The following is a 21127-nucleotide window of genomic DNA, read 5'->3' on the forward strand; positions in this document are numbered from 1 at the left end:
TCTTAAAATTCTGAAGAGCTGATCTTAGCCCTGGCATTTAGGGGCCAGGAATAGGCCCAGTAACTGGATTTGGAGAGCCACATAGGTATCTCCAGGACCTGGAAGTGCTCCCATTGGATAAATGGCTGAGTGGATGAGTCTCTGAGGAATGGACTGATGGAGGCAGAATGGGGAGAAATATGAAGAGGCAAAGGAGCTCTGAGTCTGTAGCTTGTTCTGACTTTGTCCACGACAGACGAGAGGTTGGAGGATGGAGATCCTATCTTGGACCTACCAAAGCAAGGCTGATTCTCCTAGAGAATTTAGAGCACTGGCCAGAGAATATAAAAATTATTTCTTCTGGCCTTGGAGTGACATGATTGTTTTTATAAAAGGTTTACCTTTCTAATGTGCTCTGTTCAAATAAACGTCCACTGAATGTGTGTTTCCCGACCAATTGGGTAGGAAGAGGAAATTGGGGGAGGGGAAGGAAGGAGGACTTGCTGAAGAGTGATGAGCAGCAATGCCAGATGCAGGTGGCAGGTGGAAGTCATGCCAGGTGTGCAGAGCTGCTCCCTTTTCAGCAAGCAGCGATTCCACTCAGAGTAAGGTGTCCTGTGGCGAAGGGTGTCAGTCTAGATGGAGCGAGGCAGAACACAGATCTGAGCCACACCCAGTAATGAGCAGAGTCAGCCTTGTCCCAGAGCTCAGACGGCGCCCACAGCATTCTCACTTGGCCTTCTTTTCCCACTCAGATGACAGCCCAGTTTTCTTTGTCTCTGCTTTCTGTTTTTCTGTCAGAAGTCAAGCTTCCTTTGTGGAAGCAAGTATCTAATCTTGCCCTGACCTGCTGATTAGCAGCTGAGGTCTTAGAAGAGGAAACCCTGGTCAATGGAAATTCCAGGTGGAGTTTGGGGGAAGTCAGGGAGGCCAGCCTGTGGCTCCTGTGTCCAGCTCCCAGCAGACAGGTGCCGGCCACGGCATCCATGCTGAGGCCCTCTCCTCTGTCTCCTGCCCCACGCCAGCTCTCCCTGAAACCCGGCAGCCAGTCCCTGCGCAGCGGGAACTGGTCAGAAAGGAAGAGCCACCGGCTGCCACGGTTACCCAAGAGGCACAGCCATGATGACATGCTGCTGCTGGCTCAGCTGAGCCTGCCATCTTCGCCCTCCAGCCTCAACGAGGACAGCCTTAGCACCACCAGCGAGCTGCTGTCCAGCCGCCGGGCCCGTCGCGTCCCCAAGGTAGCTTCTGCAGGTGGAGCCGGCCGGGACTGGGCGGGTGGGCGGGCAGGCCGGCCGTGGCTCTTTTCTCCCTCCCTCCCTCCCTTCCCTAATCTGCGCCTGCTTCCTTAATTCTCCTTAAATCAATTTTGGGTCCAGGCACTGGCCTTTTCTTTTTCCATCTGGCTAATTCTTTTCTTATCAATAAAGATGCACTGAGTGATTAATATGCTAGCTGGCCCCCAGGGAGTGCTCCAGGCCACTGGCTGGATGGAGGCAGTCCTTAGGAGGCTCCTCATTAGTGTGAGCGTGGGGTGTACAAAGTCTCTGTGTACACAGAAACATCTGCATGCTGTGAGGGACCTAGGACTCAAAGGTGGGTCTTCCTTTCTGTACCACTCTGAGTTGAGAGTTTTCAGCAGTGATTTGCACACGCACATAGCCAGCCAGGCCCAGATCCCCAGCCCAGAGCAGCAGGATTTAGCCAAGTGGTATTTTTAGCCTGCAAACAATGCTCTGGTATATTGGGAATTTAGCTCCTTCCTGCCGGGGCCCCAGGTGGTAGCCCAGAGGGGAAAGGCTCAGTCCTTGTTCCTGTTATTGCCTCTGAGCAGCTCTTTGTCTCAGCTGGTTCAGTGACTCCTGAGACCCAGGAGCTCCCATCCTGTCTGGTTTGATCACAGTTCCTTCCTCTGGGGAGCTAAGTGAGGAGCCTTGTCTTAGGGGCAGGAGACCACTAAGTGCACAAATAGGTAGAGAGCTACGGCTTGCCCTTGGGAGCGGTGCAGCAGAGAGACAAGTACTGGGCCCCCGTGCGGGGGAGGGCGGGAGGCTTCTACCAGCAGGGGGACAGATGGCCTCTGTAAATCAGCAGCCTTCTTAGGAGCAGGGGCAGATGGCGTTAGGGTTACCTCACCCTCCCTGCTTTTCTCACCCAGCTTGTCCAAAGAATTAACTCCATCTACAATGCCAAGAGGGGAAAGAAGAGGTTAAAAAAGCTGTCTATGTCCAGCATTGAGACATCATCACTGAGAGGTAGGCCTGGACACCCTAGCTGGCTCATGTTCCTGGGGCCCCTGGGCATTAGAAGTGGGAAGATGCAAGGACTAGTCTCAGTTTCCCCTTCCATGGGCCAACTTGCCTTCTAGGAGGGTAGAGCCCTGCCAAAAAGTGGCCACACAGGAGGGGAGGGCCAAAGGGAGAAGAAAGCCCTGGGAACAGTTAGTTGAGACTCTGGGCTGTGAGGCCTGTGTAGGGGGGAGGTGGGAGTGGGAATCTGTGTCCGGCCAAAGGAAAAGGCCAGACTTACTGAGCACTGTGGTCTGTTTCCCATTTTGAATCTTGGCCTCCTGGAGGCAGGACCCTTGTGTTCCAGGCCCACAGGCCTCTCTGCTGGCTCAGCCTCCAGCTTCGGCCCTCAGCTTCCCCCAGATCAGGACTGGATGGATAGGAGTTTGTGTATAGATTAACACCTGCAGGCTGAGCTCTGAGGGACACTGGCCCTGGGCCATGCAGTGCCTGGCCGGTGGCCCATTGGAGCCCAGATGAGGTCCATCCCTCATGAGCTGGGCCCGGGGTGAGTGGGGGGAGTAGGGAGGGGGTCGGGGCAGAAGACATTTACCATGGGGCAGCAGCCCAGCCAGCCTGCACTCTGCTCTGACTTTTCCAGATGAAAATAGCGAGAGCGAGAGCGACTCTGACGACAGGTTCAAAGGTGAGACGTGGCTCCTAGAGAGCAGGGACCCCTTCCCAGCCCTGGTGGCAGGGTATCTATCAGCCTTTGCTGTCCCAGCGTCCCAAGGTGGCCCAGTTGGGAAGGGTATTGGCAGGCAGGATACGAGGCCAACAGAGCAAGGAGCTCTAGGGGAGTCCATTCCTTCTATCACGGAGCTTGGGCCTGCGAGCTTAAATTCAGACATCTCCCCTTTTCCAAATTTAAGGCTGGTGACCCTGCCCCTCCTTTCGTAAGCCATTCATTGTCCATCTAGGTTTGCCTGGTAAGTGTTGAGTCTGGAGGGTCAGAGATGTGTTCCCGGTTCCTCTTCTGCTTGTGAGAAATGTGCTGAAGTCTGAGGAACCTGGTGCTTGGGAGGCCCTCCCTGAGGCCACTCATCTTCCCTGTCCCTAAAGAGGAGAGCTGCCACCTCCCTGGAAAGTTTCTGGGACCTTCACATTCTAGGGGCCTTGGACAAATCTCTCTTCTTTCTCTACCGAGAAACCCTGCTTAGACCTTCCTAGATGATTAAGTATCGATATTGGGAGCTCCCTCCTTCCCTTCTCCTTTCATCCCCAGGCATGTGGGCAGGTGGAGTTTGGGCCTGGGGACAGGGGGAAGGGTCCAAGTCCACGAAGGTTGCTAGGGGCCCTAGGATGAAGGCTTTGTGGATGTTCGTATATTCTTGCCCTGTTGGCCCAGGGGTGTGTGGGTTTGCCTGGCTCAGGGAGTCTTACTGGTCCCAGCTCGGCCTCCAGAGGCTCCGGGAGGCCCAGACCAGTAGCTCCCTGTGTCAGGGCAGACAGACAGACATCTTGCTCCTGCCAAGTCTCGCCCAGCGCTCGGGGGGTCAGGCTGTCAGGCTAGGCTTCTGCACTTAGAGGTGGCCCACTGGGATGGAGCCCTGAGTGTGAGGCGGGGCGGGGGCTGACGCGGGGCCTTGTCCTGATGTGTGGCCCGCCCCCAGCCCACACACAGCGCCTGGTCCACATCCAGTCCATGCTGAAGCGTGCGCCCAGCTACCGGACCCTGGAGCTGGAGCTGCTGGAGTGGCAGGAGCGGGAGCTGTTCGAGTACTTCGTGGTGGTGTCCCTCAAGAAGAAGCCCTCCCGGAACACCTACCTCCCCGAGGTCTCCTACCAGTTTCCCAAGGTGCGACCCCTCCCTCCTTCCCGGCCTCTGCCTTTCCGCCTGGCCCATCCTGTTCCTGCCATAGCGACCCACCTCACTGCCCCAGCCCTGAGTGTGGCTCCCTGGAGCCAGGAGGGAGGAGAAGTGGTGGGTTTGGGCCAGCGAGTATTCGGAAGGATGAGGGCATAGAGAACAGCCCCCAGTGTGGCTAAAATTAGATCCACGTTGTGTACAGGACTTCGAAGGTCCTGAGGAGGGGCCCCCAGCTACTACTTCTATCTTCCTTCTCTTTTTGAACCACTTTTTGAAGAAGGAAATGGCAACCCACTCCAGTACTCTTGCCTGGAAAATCCCATGGATGGAAGAGCTTGGTAGGCTACAGTCCATGGGGTCGCAAAGAGTCGGACACGACTGAGTGATTTCACCTTCACCTCACCTCATTGAGATACAATTTAATCTGTTAAATTAAAGAGATACTATTTAATCCACCTGTTTAAAGCATACCATTCAATAACTTTTAGTATATTCACAGTTATCTGACCAATTTTAGAACATTTTCATCACTCCCCAAAGAAACCGTGTACCCATCAGCATCCTCTCCACTTTTCCCCTGCCTGCCTGAGCTTTTACCAGTCCTTCCCTGCTCATCCCCAGCCAGTCCAGCTGCCTGGCCTCCTTTCAGTTCCTGTAACACTCAAGCCCTTTGTCTCTGTCATTGCCCGGAAACTTCTTTTTTCCAGCTCTTCATTTGGCTACTGGCTCTTCCTCATTCTCTGCTCAAACAGTACCTCCTCCAGATCTTTCTAGATACTCTAAAGTAGCCCGCTCCACCCAGTTCTCTCTGTCGCGTCACCCTGTTTATTTCCTGTGGCCCCTCTGAGACTGTGTTGTTGATTACCTCACTCTGCTGGCCAGAATGCACAGGACAGGGACGCCATCCGCTTCGTGGTCTCTTGGTAGTCCAGCACGTGGCACAGTGCCAGGCGCCACGTAGAAAGTGCTGGTTTGGCATATATTGAATGAATGAATGAATGATGACTCATCCCACACCCAGACCTCTCTGTAAGAATTGTGAGTGGGGTCAAGGGTGCTGAGAAGCATGCCAGTTGGTAGAACGCCACCTAGGACTCTTGAGGCTGGGGATGGGGGGTATATTTCTCAGCTACCCCCACCACCCCCAGCTTCCATGTCTTCTCTGATCTGTTTCTCCCCATATCCCTCTTCCTTGCAGCTGGACCGACCCACCAAGCAGATGCGGGAGGCAGAGGAGAGGCTCAAGGCCATTCCCCAGTTTTGCTTCCCTGATGCCAAGGACTGGCTCCCTGTGTCAGAGTACAGCAGGTGAGGCCCGACCTGGCAGAATCTCCTCCACCCCTGTCACAGCGGGCGGCTGGCTGGGCCCACTCTAGTCCCAGCCTCTTCTCCTGCAGCAGCTTGGTCCTTCACCCCCTCCCTGGGATGGCAGCCCTTCTTTTTGGGGGCTGTTTTCTGGATCCTGTGTACTTCCCTGATGCTAGACTTCTCCCTGTTCCAGCGAGACGTTCTCTTTCATGTTGACTGGGGAAGATGGCAGCAGACGCTTTGGCTACTGCAGGCGCTTACTGGTAAGTAGGGCCATTCGGTCCTGAGGGACTGGGCCACAGAGTTTGTATGGGTGTGCTCTTCTTTAACTTGAGCTTGTAGAAACTCTTCTGTTCTGCTGCCTTGTATGGTCCCGGAGGCCACTGTCACAGACACACACACACACACACACACACACACACACACAGCCCTCCTGGGATGGCAGGACTTAAAGTGGCCACTTTGATCGGGCCCCAGGATCTGAGATAACCTATAATAAGGGAAGAGATTAGATCACTTTCTGTTGGGATGCCATATGTTTTTAGCTCTTCTATACTTTTTCTTTTCATTCATTTTCTTTGGGCTTTTGAGCTCAGATTGTTGATCCTGGGTTGCAGGATCGCATCAGCCCAGCAGTGTGTGTGGGTGCATCATACTGGGGTGGAGGACAATATTCCTCACCCCAACCCCTGGCCAGCCTGATGTGTGTCCTGCACTTGATCTGGTAGGACTGGAGGCCAAACAGGGACAGAGCGGTAACTTCCTATGGGATTCTAGGAGAGATGCCTTGAGCTCAAGGAAGGGTTTTAAAAGCATAGGACATGTCGTAGAGCAGCACCACCCGATCCCTCCTCCCATTAGTCCTGGGAAATAGACTGGGGCAAAGAAAGGACTGTCACACGCTCCCCTGGGGCTCACCAGGGATATTGTTGGCTTGGGCTATTGACAGTGTTTCAAGGTTCCTGGGCCTTAGTGGGAGAAGGGGCAGATGATGGGGATCTTCGGCAAAGGTGGTATATAGCAGGGACCCCAAATGAAGGATTCAGGCTCATTCATTCGTTCATTCAAAAACATGTACCACACACCTGCTGAGGGTTAGGCAACATGCTGAAGGTGCATAAAAATGAGTTAGACCTGGATCCTATTTTCAAGGAACTTCAGGGCTTCCCTGGTGGCTCAGACAGTAAAGAATCTGCCTGCAATGCAGGAAGACCAGGTTCGATCTCTGGGTTGGGAAGATCCCCTGGAGAAGGAAATGGCAACCCACTTCAGTATTCTGCCTGGAGAATTCCATGGACAGAGGAGCCTGGTGGGGTATAGTCCATGGGGTTGCAAATAGTCTGACATGACTGAGCAACTGAGAGTGCTAGGGTGGGTTAGGTGCTTTAATAGAGAAGGTAGGATTTTCAATGTAGAAGCCTGGACAAGGGGAATGAACTATTATTTGGGATCCATTTTATGTTCCAGGCATGTCATTTTCTTTATTCCTCATAATACCATGAGGCATTGTTATATCTGTTGTGTAGATTAGGAAACTGAGACTCAGATGTGGAATGACTTGCCCAGGGTCATACAGCCAGTGAGAGCTAGAGCCAGGTTGACTCCAAGCTCTAAAACCCCAAGTCTGGAACTCCTAGATGACTCCACAGGGTAGTCCAGGGAGAGAAATACTTGGCTATAGAATGCCTGTGAGTGGGGCCAAGGGAATGTGGAGCAGTACAAAGTCCAGGTGCGGAGCCAGGCAGGTTCACCTGGACCTGGAGGGGCCCGTTGCGAAGGCTGCTTTAGCAGGAGCAGAGATGGAGTAGAGTTGCTCCTTTGCAGTGGGCCTGCCGCCCCCAGGGAAGAGCGTGTTTGTCCTGGCGCGCTCAGAGAGGGCCTGGGCTGGGCCCCTGCCAAGGGGGCTGGCACTCGCTCGGCATTCCTACAGATTGGACACAACGATTCTAACCCAAATCCCACATACTTGATTTAATCACTTGGGGTTTTAGGGGAGGCGGGGGAGAGGGAAAAAGAGAGGAGTGAGTTTCAGGCCTAATATGGACAAAAACAGATTCTGCCTTCTCTTTAGATCTGTGACGTGTGGCCAGCAGGTTTGGAGACTGAAATAGCCCCATCTGCATTTGCTTAGCGGCCTGCATGAGGGGCCAGCACCTGCTGCTCTGCTCCCTCCCCACCCGGCCTGGCCAAGCCCTCCAGGCCTCCGAGCCAGAAACAGCCACAGAGCCCTGCCAGCCACTGGCTGGAGGAGCTGGCTCCTGTGGACTCCCTCCAGCCTGCACTGGGGGCTCCAGGCCTGGGGAGCTCTTGGCCCACCTCTCCTCCAGCTCCCTACCTTCCAAATCCCTCTACGACTCTGTTCTCCTCTGCTCTGTACAGGCCTCTGTCCAGTATCTTTGTGTTTCTTTTCTTTTCTTTCTGTCAGAAGCCAGCTTACTTCAGAGGTAACAGTAAAGAGGTTACACATGCAGAGGCAGAAACAGACTCCTGGTTCCATGACTTCTAAATATCTGACCTTGGGTGATGGCTTACTAATTTTGAACCCAGTTTCCTCATCCATAAAATGGGAATAATAATGCCTAGCTAACAAGTTTTTGGAAAGTTCCAGGCCCAGGGCTCAGATACGGTAAACATTCAATAAATAGTAGTTTGCTTGCTTTATCTAGTGTCAGTTTGCTTTTCTAGAATGAGGATGATCCAGAAAGGGAGAGAAGTGCAACTGAGAAAAGGAATGTGTTGCAGAATGTCTCTGGTAGGGGCAGAAGACCGCCTGGCTCCTTCCTAAGAATGTACACAAGCCCCTGTCCTTCCCAGCAGGCTCCTGGGGACTTGGGGATGTAAATCCACAGATCACCCTATAGCCTCTGCCACACCTCTTCGTCTTTGCCAGCCCCCACCGGGGTCCTCTGGGAGGAAGGGCAGAGCCTGTGTAGCACTTGGCAGCAGCCTGGCACCTTGGGCTGGAAGGCCCAGAAGAGGCTGAAGCTGACCCCCAAAGAGTGGCTGCCTTTCCTTTGAGGGCCTGGTTGAGTAGGTGTTCAGAAGAGGCCTGGAGTCTTCTTTCACTAGAAGAGAGATCTTCACTAGAAGAGAGGTGCTTGGTCCTCAGATCCTAAGGAAAAGGAGCCAGGTGTAGTAACCACATGTTCTCTGTGTCTGTGTCTCTCTCCTTGTCCTGGCCCAGCCAAGCGGGAAAGGGCCTCGGTTGCCAGAGGTATACTGTGTCATCAGCCGCCTTGGCTGCTTCGGCTTGTTTTCCAAGGTAAGAGGGCTCTGGCTTACTTCCTGCCCCCTTCCCCCGTCTGACAGCTCCCACAGGAGTATCTACAGGCGGTTTAGATGAGAAAACCACATGTGTGTGTGTGAGAGAGGGTGAGAGAAGGCGAGAATGCAAGGGCAAGTGCAGGCGGGCTGTCTGACTCCCTCCCCGTCCACCAGCTCCTGCCCAGCAGCGTCTGCTCACATCACATCCCACCCTGGGCTGTGGGCAAGCCGAGTCCTCGGGGACAGAGACCCTGGGGGAAGCCAAGTGCCCAGGAACTCCACTCTCAAGAGGTGTTTCCTTTGCCCGGCTACTCACTCTTGGGGTCTGAAGCAAGAAATAGGGAGCACAGCCCTCACAGTGGCCAGGACCTGGGAAGGGTGGGGTGTGAAGCTCCCGGCTCCCAGCTTTTGTACCAGACCAGTCAGATGCCAGAGTGCCCTCTTCTTTGCCCAGGAGGTAGGGAAGGGCAGTGCCCTGACTGCCTTCCTCTTTGGGCTGCTGGCGGTGGGCACAGGTCCTCGATGAGGTGGAGCGCCGGCGTGGGATCTCCGCTGCTCTGGTCTATCCCTTCATGAGAAGTCTCATGGAATCACCCTTCCCCGCCCCAGGGAAGACCATCAAAGTGAAGACCTTCCTGCCAGGGGCTGGCAATGAGGTAGGGATTTCTGCTGCCTCCTCTCTCAGGTCACGGACTGAGGCTGGGGTGGGACCTGCGAGCCCACGGCTCAGTCTCCAGGGTGCGGAACATGGCCCCTGCCTTGCTCAGCACGTTTGTACACCTAACCCACAGGGACTGAGAAAGTGAGTGACGGAACTGTGATTGTCGCTCACCTCTCTGCAACTCCCAGGGCCTTCCCTAACCTGTCTGGACTAAACTGCAGGCCGCCTCTTCTTCACTCATCAGATGTTTATGGAATATGTGCTGTCTCAAGGTCAGGGTTCCTGCGGACCTCGGGGCAGAGTTGTACAGTTAGAGTGGGGCACAGCTGAGTGCTTGTGGAGTTCACGGTCAAGTGGAAGAGACCAGTGTTAAATAAATACTTGCCCATAGAAACAGATAACTCCCCAGAGTGTCAGGTGCCAAGTGACAGCACAGTGGGGAGAGTGTGTGACAGGACGTCTCCTTCAGACTAAGGGCCAGGGGAGGCCTCCTCTGAGGAAGGTGGCCTTTTCTTAGGGACCCAGGGTGAGTGGAGTCAAGTGGATGAAGTGAGGAGAGGGAGACTGAAAGAGAAGGATGTGTGTGGGAAAGGATTATGCCGGGTAGAGGGACAGCACCCAAAGGCAGAAGGTGGGAAAGTGTGTATGCTTGTCAAGGAACTGGAGAAGGCCAAGATGGTTGAGAAAGGGAGTGAGCAGGGTGGAGAGACTGCGGGGCCGGGTCATAGTGTGCTGTAGGCCAAATTCAGGGTTTTGCAAAGTATCTCAGGCTGGGTTCTAGGATCTGAGATAATGATTTCAAAAGCCCAGTCTGGCTGCTGTGTCGATAGTGAACTGGGATGAAAAGAGGGAGACCGGCTTGGGTATTGTTGCAGGCGTATAGGCAAGAGATGAGTGGAGCTTGGATTAAGGTGTGGATGGAAAGATGGAGGAGGAAGGTGGATTTGAGATGTACTTTAGAACCAGGATCAATAGCACTTTGCAGTGGCTGGAAATGGGGAATAGTGTTAGGGAAACTTTAAGGCTGATTTGCAGCTTTCTGGCTTGAGCAACAGGGTAGTCAGTGGAGCACCTGAGGGAGGGCAGGTTTGTGATGAGGAAGAGCTGATTTTGTGCACATTAGCAGAGAGTGTAGACGGGGAGGAGGAGAAAGTCCTGAGGGCCTCGGGCTCTTAGAGGACCTGCAGTAGGGCAGCAGCGACAGGAGCCAAGGAAGGGGCCTCTCAGGCAGGAAGGAGAGATGAGATGAGGTCCGGACCAGGTGTGGCGGGCTGCCTTGACAAGACAGAATTCAGAAACTCGGGTGGTCAGGAGGCCAAGAAGCCTGACTGGACAGAGTTAAGAAGTGGTTGGGGTTGAGAAGGGGACATGGCCTGCAGAGATAGCTTTCGAGAAGCTTGGCTGTGGGGAGGAATGGGCAGTGGTTGAACGGTAACGTGGAGCCAGTTTGTTGAAGGTGGTTGTCTGTGTACCGGTGGGAAGGACCCAGAGAAGGAGAGAGAGGTTAAGACAGCAGCAGAGGGTGGGGTCAGTGAGACTGGGGGTGGGCAGTGGGCTCTGTGGGGAGACAGGAGAGGGGTCCTCTCTGGTGTGATGGCAGGGAACGGCCACGACTTATAGATCCTGGATGCTCATCTGACGGCTTCAGTTTTCTCCAAATGGGAAAGAAGGTTGTCCTCTGAGAGTGAGAGGTGGGTGCTGGGTTTGAGGAGAGGGAGAAATAAATGTATTCATTGTTGTAGGCAGTGGAGAGGGTCTGACCAGAGAAGCACTGGGTTTGCTGGGAGTGGCGAGTACTATTCAAGGCCTTTCTTGTGGCATCTTTTCTCCCACCCTCTCTTGAATGAACTTTCTGCTTCATGCATGTGGCCTAGGGGCAGGACCTCTGACCCTGCCCCGAGGGTCCAACAGCAGTACCTGGGAGTCAGTCCTTCAGGACAGGGCCCGGCCCACTCACCAGCCTTCTCTCACATCCATGAACACTGCTTCCTTTTGCCTTCTTATCTCCTTGAGCAACCAAATTAAGCATCCTATGCTCTGAGCCACTGCCCCTACCCTGCCCCCACCCCACCCCAGATGGGATGGGTACCCTTCTTCCCAGCTACTCTTGGCTCCTGTGTAGATGTAAGTTACACCTTTCCCCTGGCCTGTCACCAAGCTCATGGGCTGATTGTTCAGGCTCCTTTAGCCCCAGCAAACTGTGATCTCCTTGAGGGGTGGTGAGTGAAATGAAGCCCAGGTCCTCCAAGCTGCCCGTGTGAATGCTCACTCCCTGGAGAGTCCAGACTCTCAGATACCAGGCATGGAGCGCCAACTGCATGCAGGCTCTCAGGAGGGAGGCTTAGGGGAGCCTCGCTGTGACTCCGGGGCAGGAGTGGGAGTAGGAGGTGTGCCGAGGCCTCTGGGGTGGTGGCGGTGTGGGATTCCTTCAGCCTACATCACTGACATTTCCAGTGTCCCCCACATCCTGCTAATGCTGAACCTCTGGGACGTCAACGTCGGGTTGGAGAGACAGCGTGGAAACAGACCTCTGAAAAGAGACACATCCTTGGGGCAACCTGTGCCCCTTGTGCTGTTTCCCGGATGACCGCTGAGCTCAGAGTTAGGAGGAACAAATGGGATGATGGCTAAAGCCCTTTGGGGAGAGTTCTGACTCCATAAGGCTGAGAGAGGGAGTTCCTTTTCCCTCCTGGTGCTCTGGAGGCCTACGTGTCCATGCTGCCTGAACTAGGCGGGGGCCAGGCAGGCCCCGGTGGGAGCCGCTTTGGCCTGGCCTGAGCGCCGTCAGCTCTGCCTGCTCGCATTGCCAGGGTCGTTGCCACCCTCCACCCTCATGCCTGCCCCCAGGGAAGTGCTCTCTGTGCCACATCGCCGACCTTGGGAGTGCTCTTACCGCCCCACTGGAGGGAAGATGGCTGGGTCTGGTCCTAATCAAGGAAGGCCTCTTCCTGGCCAGGCTGTGGAATAGCCAGCCATTTCCCAGTGTTTTCCTTGTTCCTGGCACAGGGATGAGACTCGCTGAAAGAGGCCAGGACAGAGCCTCTGGAAGGAAATAGTTCTTTGCGGGAAAGGGAGGGGGCATGGCAACAGGGACACTAGCATTGCCCTTCCAGAGACGGGTGAGGGGTGAGCAGAGCCGCCTAGGGGGCTGTGATCTGCTGTGGGGGTCCATCCGCGTGGGGCTAAGACAGGCAAAAGGTCAGGGAGGACCATGCGGGGAGACTCCCCCACTCTCCTGGTTTGTAAGAGTGGTCAGCTGTCCTCCTCACTCCCCAGAGCCTGGCCACCCCCTTCTCCTGGAGCCTCTGACTCATTCGCAGTGAGCCCTCCTGCCCGCAGGCTGGGGCCTGAGGACTGTGGAGGAGGAGACTGGGTCTTATTCCATAGCGGGAGGGAGAGTGGAGGCCTCAGGAGAGAGACTGGGGAGGGATGCGAGCTTCAGGCCGCTTTGTGCGGGACCTGGGAGTGGCACCCACCTGATCGGCCTGGACCCCCTTCCCCCACCGTTCTCCTGCAGGTGTTAGAGCTGCGGCGGCCCACGGACTCCCGGCTGGAGCATGTGGACTTCGAGTGCCTTTTTACCTGCCTCAGCGTGCGTCAGCTCATCCGAATCTTCGCCTCGCTGCTGTTGGAGCGTCGGGTCATTTTTGTGGCAGATAAGCTCAGGTAGGGCCCAGCAGGCGAGGTGAAGAAGTGGGGAAGACATATCCACTAATTAATGCAGCGTGTGTATGGGTCCTAGTATATGCCAGCCACTGTGTTAGTATGTGGAGAGTGTGTGTGGGGGGTGCGACTGCGCATGTGGTGAAAGAAGGACCAAATGGAGAGCACAGGTTAGCAAACCTGGTCAGAGAGGATGACCGAGGGAGCAGGGCTTGCACGCACACAGGGTGGCAGAGATGAGGGCCTGATGGAGGACTTGGCTGGAGGGAAAAAGACAGACGCTGCTTCTTTTGCAGCAGCCAAGATTATATAGGTACAAACCTATTTGTATAGAGAGGTAAGAAAGGAAGGAGACTCCTAGCAGACAGCCACATTTCCCCTGGAGGGGGACGCAAGGCTGTCTCTGTGGGATGCTGAGTTTTAAGAGAGTGATGAGCTCTGGGGAGAGCCACCGTGAGAAAGGGGTGAGGGCACTGACTAGGGGTAGTATGAGGAGTGCTGAGCCGTCCAGCGAGTGTCACCTGGAGAAGGCAGTTGAATGGAGTGACCCGGGGCGGGCACATGGCGATTTGCTGAGAAGGATGAGGTGAGGGCCTTGAGGGTGCTGGGGAGGAGGGTGCTTGTAGGGAGGCTGGCCAGACTAGGAAAGGGCAAAAGAAGTCCAGGGACCGGAGCTGCCACTGAGGCAGGGGAGCTGGTTGAAGAAGAACCAGAAAAGAGCTGAGTAAATCACACGTCTTGGTCTGAAGTGTTGGCATTTATGGTTTTGGAGGCAGAGGAATTCCAGATGCCAAGATCTGGTTGTGGTCAGGGAGGGGATGGAGGAAATGTCATGGGACATGAGGTGTTCTGGTAGGATCTGAGTCCTAGGCAGCCAAGGTGGGTTTTGTTTTGTTGTTTTCTTTAAAGATCATCTCAGTCCATTTGGGCTGCTCAGTCCATTGGGCTGCTAGGTCGCTTATAAACAATAGAAATTTATTTCTCACGGTTCTGGAGGCTGAAAGTCCAGGACCCAGGTGCCGGCGTGGCCACACTGGTCAGGGCCCTCTCCCTCCTTCATAGCTGCTGGCCTCACATGTGTCCTCCCATGCAGAAGGGAGGGGGTGAGGGATCTCTGAGGGGTCTTTTTTGTAAGAGCCCTGATCCCATTCATGAAGGCTCCACTCTCAGGACCTAAGAACCTCAGATATCACTGGGTGTTTGCGGGGACACAAACATTCAGACCATAGCAAAGGGTATATATAGTGGGTGGGACAAGCAGGGAGAGGATGAGATCTCAGCAACATACTGTGCATTTTTTTGTCATCAGAGGGGGGCAGTAGTTTCTTTAGAGTGGTGGATTAATTTAGTCTTTCAGAGCATTTATTACGCTATCTGCTATGTGCCATAACATACGCTAGGTGCTGATATGAGGGGCAGAAAACTCTACCTCCTGGTTTTTCCCCCAGTAAGCCCAAGATCCCTGGGTACTTTCTTTTGCGTGTGAGAGGAGGTCATGAAGGAAGCAGGAGAAATGGCCTCCTGAATGCTCTCACAGGGTGTTGGGGCAGGAACTTGGGCCCACCCTCAGCCCAGGAGAAGTGAGCAAGAAGAAAAACCAGAGCTTCTGGCTTTTTCAGAGAGCCAGGTTTAGAAATGAAGACTACCTCCCCCTACCCTGAACCCCGCTTCCCATCACAGCTCTGTTATACCACAGTTATATGTATGTCCATTAGGCCTTGTGAGGGGACCGAGCCGGCTGCTGGAGCTAGCCAGCTATGGAAGCTCCCTGGGGCTCCGTCTCTGCCTCTCTGCCATCTGTGTTCACTGTCTGCCGGCAAAGCCCTTGCTGCCCATCTGGGCAGCTCTGGCCTGGTCAGACCTTGATGCCCTTAGCAAAGCCTGGGCCCTGAGGCTTCTTTCCCTGAAGGTTTTACTCCTTCGCCTCCTCTTTGCCACCGCCCCCCAGCCCCCAGCCTGGCTCCAGCAGGGCTGTGAATACAGTGATTGTTTCCTGTGGCTGCAGCTGCCTCTGAACACATTCCTGGACCGTTCCTGGAGGAAAATACCCCAGGGTCCTGTTCTGGCCTGGCTTGGTGTTCAAGTCCTGTCAATCCTGGGTCTAGAACAGATGCCGTCCCTGCTCGGGGCCTGCCTCTGACTGGAGAGGGCAGAGTAGGCAGCCCAGTAAGGGCACACAGGGCTGGAGTCCAGCCAGCTCTTGCTCCGTTGCTCACATTTTAGGTTGTCCGCAAGTCCTTGGTCCCTCTGGCCTGGTTCTGATGTCTGTGTTAGTGGGAGGGGGTGTGTGTGTGTGTGCGCACGTGCACACACACAAGCTCTGCAGTGATCAAGCCTAAGGGCTGTACAAGCCTTCTGCCTTCCAAGCCCCAGGCCCCATTGGAAGGCATTGTAGAGATCAGTGTTTCCTTTGACCCTGCGATGGCCCTTTTTTAGATCTTTCTCAGGTGGCTCCGCTTGGGGTTTGGGGAGTGCTGTCCCCAAGGAAAACCTCTCAGGGCCAGGATACCTGTGTCTCTGCCTCAGGACCCAGCCGTATTTTAGTTGTCCCTGGGGTGGCAGGACAGCCAAGCAAGTCACTGGCTGCCAAATAACTTGTGAACATCCAGAGGTCCTTCTAGAAAAGAGGGTTTGTTTCTGTCATGGATTGGAACCATGTTCTCTGACTGGTGGTCATTAGTCATGAAAGGATGACAATCCCTGTTGGAGCCAATTGGGTAGAGCCCAGGGCCTTCATAGCTAGTAGGTGGGACCAATAGATGCAGAGAGACAGGGTGGGAAAGGCAGGCTTGAGAAGGACTCTGGGCCACTGTCTCATTGGTGATATGGCCCTGAGGGGCGTGTTCCTGACTCCTCTCCTGACGGGTAGATGGTTCAGGGCAGGTGTGTCTCCTGTGGTTACTGGTGACCCATACTAGCCCTCAGCACTCACTTCTATGCCTTCTGGCCAGCCCTGTCATACAGTGCTGGAGGCCTGGAGTCCCCTCTAGGCCAAGAGAGGGCTGACCCACTGAGAAGTCTGGCCTCTTTTTGGAGCCTGAGAGGAAAGACAGAAGCGGGTGAGAACGGTGCCAGCCTCACTCAGGCAGCCCGCTTTCTCCAGTTAGGGGAGTAGGGAACGGCAAGCGTGACACGGGACTGGGAGACAGGAAAACTGGCCGTGTCCCTCGTCTGCCACTTCTGACCAGACGGACCCTGGGTTATCAGTGAGCCCAGCTGTAAAATGTGGACTTGATAAGATGACCTCTGTAGGAGCTTCCAGCTTTCACACACTATGAATTTGTGATCACTCTTGCTCAGCTTACCTTTGTATTCCCTGGCCTGAGCTGATCCTCCCAAACTAGGTCAGGCCCACCTGTGTATTTGGGTGGCCCTCTGGGGGGGAGTGTATGTGTGTGTTCAGGTGTTGCTATGTACCTGCGCAACCATTCTAGGTATAGCCACCAAGGAGGGCACCACTACTGGCCCTGTGGCCCTGAGCAAGGGGGATGTGGGGGCTTCACCAGGTCAAACCCAGGCTGAACCTCCTTAGCGTCTCTGTTGCCCTAGGAGGTTTAACATGAAAGGAGATCATGAACCTAGCCCAGCAGGCACCAGCTCCCCTTCCCTGAAGGTGCTGGGCCTGGGCTCAGTGTTTTGTCTGTCTGTCTGTCTGCCAGTACCCTGTCCAGCTGCTCCCATGCGGTGGTGGCCTTGCTCTACCCCTTCTCCTGGCAGCACACCTTCATTCCTGTCCTCCCGGCCTCCATGATCGACATCGTCTGCTGTCCCACCCCTTTCCTGGTTGGCCTGCTCTCCAGCTCCCTCCCCAAACTGAAGGAGCTGCCTGTGGAAGAGGTGGGCCATCTGGGGAGCCCGCCGGGGGAGGATGGGACAGAGGAACAGAAGCGCTCGGGAGGGAAGGGCAGAAGGGGAAGGAGTTGGGGGAGGCTGCTGGGATCTTCTTGTTTGTGTCTCCAGCTCTTTTCCTTGCTCCCTGGGAGGCCTCTCCCTGGCTGGAGTTCTTCCTGTTATCTGACCCTGGGAATCCAGGATATCTGTGCAGGGCATTGCAGGGATTCATATCCTGAATCACTGCCCCTCGTGACTCTTTTTCTCAGGCACTGATGGTGAATCTGGGGTCTGACCGATTCATCCGACAGGTAAGAGCGTGACGTTGCATGGCCTGCCCGAGGGTGGGTGCTTGTTTGATCAGAGCACCTAGCACCATTGCGCACATACTCCACCCTCATAGCTGACTGCTGAGCTTTGGGTTCCACGTTCACAGAGCAGACAGTTGAAAAGTGGCTGGAGGATTATCCATGATGCAAAGAATGTGGAGGAATGTAAAGGCTTGTGATGGTTGTCAACTTCAAAAAGTCTCTGTGAGTGGTAGAAATTCTCCTGGGCACATAAAGGAACATAATCTTAATGCTGTAGACTTTGGGAATATAGTCTGTTACATGCATCACTGACAGAGCTCTATCTCCTGGGTACCAAGAGTCAAGATACGGACACCGAATCAGAGTATAGAGATAGGCATGGCAGCCTAACCTTGTGCCTGAGACGTGTGATTTCCCCGCCCCTCCCAGCCAACTGTGCTTCCTACCTGGTGCCAAAGATGGAGGAACTGGGGAGACTTCATCGTGGTGCTGGGGTGGGAACCCCTACTGGTCCTGGGCAGTGAATGCCACCTGCTCCACACTTTTTATCTTTGTGACCCTGGGCAAGTTTCTTAAACTCTCTCTATGCCTTAGTGTCTCTTCTTAAAATGAAGTTGATAGGGACTTTTCCTGGTGCTCCAGTGTTAAGACCTCACCTTCCAAGGCAAGGGGTGTGGGTTTGATGCCTGGTGGTGGAGCTAAGATCTCACATGCCTTGTGGCCAAGAAGCCAAACATAAAATAAAAGCAATATTGTAACATGGCTTTCCAGGTGGTGTTTGTGGTAAAGAGCCCACCTGCCAATGCAGGAGACGTAAGAGATGCAGGTTCAGTCCCTGGGTCGGAAAGATCCCCTGGAGGAGGGCACGGCAGTTCACTCCAGTATTCTTGCCTGCGGGATCCCGTGGACAGAGTAGCCTGGTGGGCTGTAGTCCCTAACGTCACATAAAAGTCGGACAAGACCGAAGTGAGGGCTTCCCTCATAGTCCAGTGGTTAAGAATCTGCCTGCTAATGCAGGGGACACGGGTTTGATCTCTGGGTCGGGAAGATCCCACATGCTTTGAGGCAGCTATGCCTGTCTGCCACAACTATGGAGCCCTTGCTCTAGCGCCTGAGAGATGCAACTGTTGAGCCCCTGCGCCACGACTGCGGAAGCTCAAGTGCCCTAGAGCCTGTACTCTGCACCAAGACAAGCCGCCACACGAGAGGCCCACGCGCCACAGCTAGAGAGCAGCCCCCACTCTCAACGAGACAATGCCCTCTCGCAGCCCCAAAGACCCAGCACAGCCAATGAATACACAAAAAGAAGTTAAAAAATGAAAGACTAAAGCGACTGAGCTCGCACACAGTATTGTAACAAATTCAATAAAGACTTTAAAAATGGTCCACATCAAAAAAAAAATCTTTAAAAAAATGAGGTTGGTAAAATTATCAGGGTTATTGGGAGGATGCAGTGAGATTATATTATATAATCAAGCTTATATATTCAAGCTCTTCAGACAGCACTGGCACAAAGTAAGTGCTTACTGTGTGGTTCCCTTCTTCCGCAGATGGATGATGAGGACACGTTGTTACCTAGGAAGTTACAGGCGGCTCTGGAGCAGGCTCTGGAGAGGAAGAACGAACTGATCTCCCAGGACTCAGACAGCGACTCCGATGATGGTGAGTGAGGCCTGCCCCATGCAGTGGTTGTGGGGAGTGGTGCTCTGGTCTTTGATTTCCATTTTCATTCATCCAGCAAGTATCTGCTAGCTTCCATGTTGAGAGCACAATTTCCAACCTCCTGGTTCATGAGCAGGTCCTAGACTTGCTCTACTCTGGGACTGGGCCTCATGGGGCCTGGACCCTGCTTCTGTGCACCAGACCCACCTGGCTGATGAAACTCAGATATAGGACCTTGGTCTCACTTTAGCCTAGAATTCTCTAGCCCTACTCCTTTGCCGACAAAAGTCCATATAGTCCAAGCTCTGGTTCTTCCAGTAGTCATGTGTGGATGTATGAGAGTTAGACCATAAAGAAGACTGAGCACTGAACAATTAATGCTTTCAAACTGCTGTGTTGGAGAAGACTCTTGAGAGTCCCTTGGACAGCAAGGAGATCAAACCAGTCAATCCTAAGGGAAATCAACCCTGAATACTCATTGGAAAGACTGATGCTGACGCTGAAGCTTCAGTACTTTGGCCATCCAATGAGAAGAGCTGACTCATTGGAAAAGACCCTGATGCTGGGAAAGATTGAGAGCAGGAGGAGAAGGGGGGTGACAGAGAATGAGATGGTTGGATGGTATCACCAAATTGATGGACATAAGTTTGAGCAAACTCTGGGAGATAGCGAAAGACAGGGAAGCCTGGTGTGCTATAGTTCATGGGGTTGCAAAGAGTCAGATGCAACTTAGCAACTGGACAACAACTGCCAGTGTGGTTCAGGGAGTTATGGCTTGACTGGGTCTGAGGGGAGAGGAATAGTATAGTATTTTATCAGAAGGAGTTCAGAAACTTAGATAATATCAGAGCTGCTTCTAGGGTGGCCCAGGCTACAAAGCTCCCCTCTTGCCTCTAATTCTCTTTCTCAGGAAGTTTGGGAAGAAAAACCCAAAGACAGCTGGCAACCACAAAGACTCTTCTTGCTGATAGGATGCTAGTTATTTCTCTGTCTCAGGCCTTGCCTTGACCCACTGCAGGAGGTGGAGGGAACTACTTCTTCCTGTGAAGCCAGGGAAACCACCAGAGGGCAAGGTGTTTTGGTGGGGAGTGGGGCTCTGGTCTCTGATTTCCATTCTCACTCGTTCAGCAAGTATCTGCCAGCTTCCATGTTCAGAGCACAGTTTCCAACCTCCTGGCTCGTGAGCTAGTTACAAGCCTGGGAGCACAAGAGCTAAAGTTCCAAGAACAGATAAGTGGTTCTGGCTGCAGTTTAGTTGAGGAGATGGAGACAAGATCCCCAGGAGGCTGCGGTTGCAGGCTCTGGACCTGAACCTCAAAGGTTTTCTTTTTTTTTTCCAGAATGTAATACCCTCAATGGGCTGGTGTCGGAGGTGTTTATCCGGTTCTTTGTGGAGACTGTTGGGCATTACTCCCTCTTCCTGACCCAGAGCGAGAAGGGGGAGAGGGCCTTTCAGCGGGAGGCCTTCCGCAAGTCTGTAGCCTCCAAAAGCATCCGCCGTTTTCTTGAAGTTTTTATGGAGTCTCAGATGTTTGCTGGTTTCATCCAAGACAGGGAGCTGAGAAAGTGCCGGGCAAAGGGTAAGGCCAGAAGAGCCTGGGGTGGGGGGTTCTGAGGGGTATCAGGTCTCTTCCTCCGGCTTTTCTGCTACCAGCAGGCTGAGTAGCCAGGCACAGTGAGCCTCCATCAGTATCAGCCAGCGCAGGCTTCCTAATATCCCTTTTCTCCTAAGAGGGACTGCCAAGGGCACTTTCTCCTCTGCCCCAGAAAGTGCCTTCACTAGGCTGGGCACAGGCTGGAGCCCTGTGGCAAAAGAGTGGGGCTTATCTCCACTTTGCCCCTCTTCACAGGTCCTTGTTTAGAGAAAAAGGCCAGATTGTGCCATTTAGGGAGTCCTGAGAATCCAGGGTTGAAGAGAACTGAGCCAGCTCTCTGTCTTAAGTTGGTGGCAGTCTGCACTCAAAGCACAAAGGGTATCTCTGTTATTTCATCAGCTCTGCTCACTCTAGAGCTTTTTCTTCTCATCAGGCCCTTTCTAATCTCAGGATTGTTGTGTCTTCTGTCCACCAGTACTGTCCCTTTAGTGTGACCTTTTGAAACAGCATGATAGAGAGTCTAAAAGGAGCTGGAGAAGATGCCCACTTGGGGGCAGCTCTGATACCACGTCGCATCCTCACCGTAATGCAGCTCAGGCCATCAGCAGTGGACACCAGTGAGGTGTCATTAATGATAGTTTTGATGAGCCGGGCTGGATTCTGACAGGATGCTCCTATAAGTTACAATCCCAGGTCTTTGGTTCCCCCCTTTCTGGGATCTGTTCCCTTTGGTCCTCTCAAAAGGAGCCTTCCCT

The 21127-nt window shown here is 53.9% G+C and overlaps 1 protein-coding gene across 2 annotated transcripts in view; it reads left to right on the forward strand.

The window, feature by feature from the left end:
* The window catches only part of DENND2B (DENN domain containing 2B), a 121167-nt gene that overhangs the window by 98650 nt on the left and 1390 nt on the right, over window positions 1-21127 (forward strand). The window contains exons 6-18 of one of the 2 annotated variants that reach the window (XM_068988987.1): window positions 1005-1220; window positions 2138-2234; window positions 2869-2913; window positions 3881-4065; window positions 5276-5385; window positions 5579-5648; window positions 8570-8647; window positions 9165-9305; window positions 12828-12976; window positions 16633-16810; window positions 17074-17115; window positions 18666-18777; window positions 20118-20357. In XM_068988987.1, the coding sequence (XP_068845088.1) occupies window positions 1005-1220; window positions 2138-2234; window positions 2869-2913; window positions 3881-4065; window positions 5276-5385; window positions 5579-5648; window positions 8570-8647; window positions 9165-9305; window positions 12828-12976; window positions 16633-16810; window positions 17074-17115; window positions 18666-18777; window positions 20118-20357 (1663 nt within the window). The remainder of the gene's footprint in view (window positions 1-1004; window positions 1221-2137; window positions 2235-2868; window positions 2914-3880; window positions 4066-5275; window positions 5386-5578; window positions 5649-8569; window positions 8648-9164; window positions 9306-12827; window positions 12977-16632; window positions 16811-17073; window positions 17116-18665; window positions 18778-20117; window positions 20358-21127) is intronic. The other variant, XM_068988988.1, reaches the window with a different exon arrangement.

The sequence above is a fragment of the Capricornis sumatraensis genome, chromosome 16 (genome assembly GCF_032405125.1).
Source record: "Capricornis sumatraensis isolate serow.1 chromosome 16, serow.2, whole genome shotgun sequence".
NCBI lineage: Eukaryota > Metazoa > Chordata > Mammalia > Artiodactyla > Bovidae > Capricornis > Capricornis sumatraensis.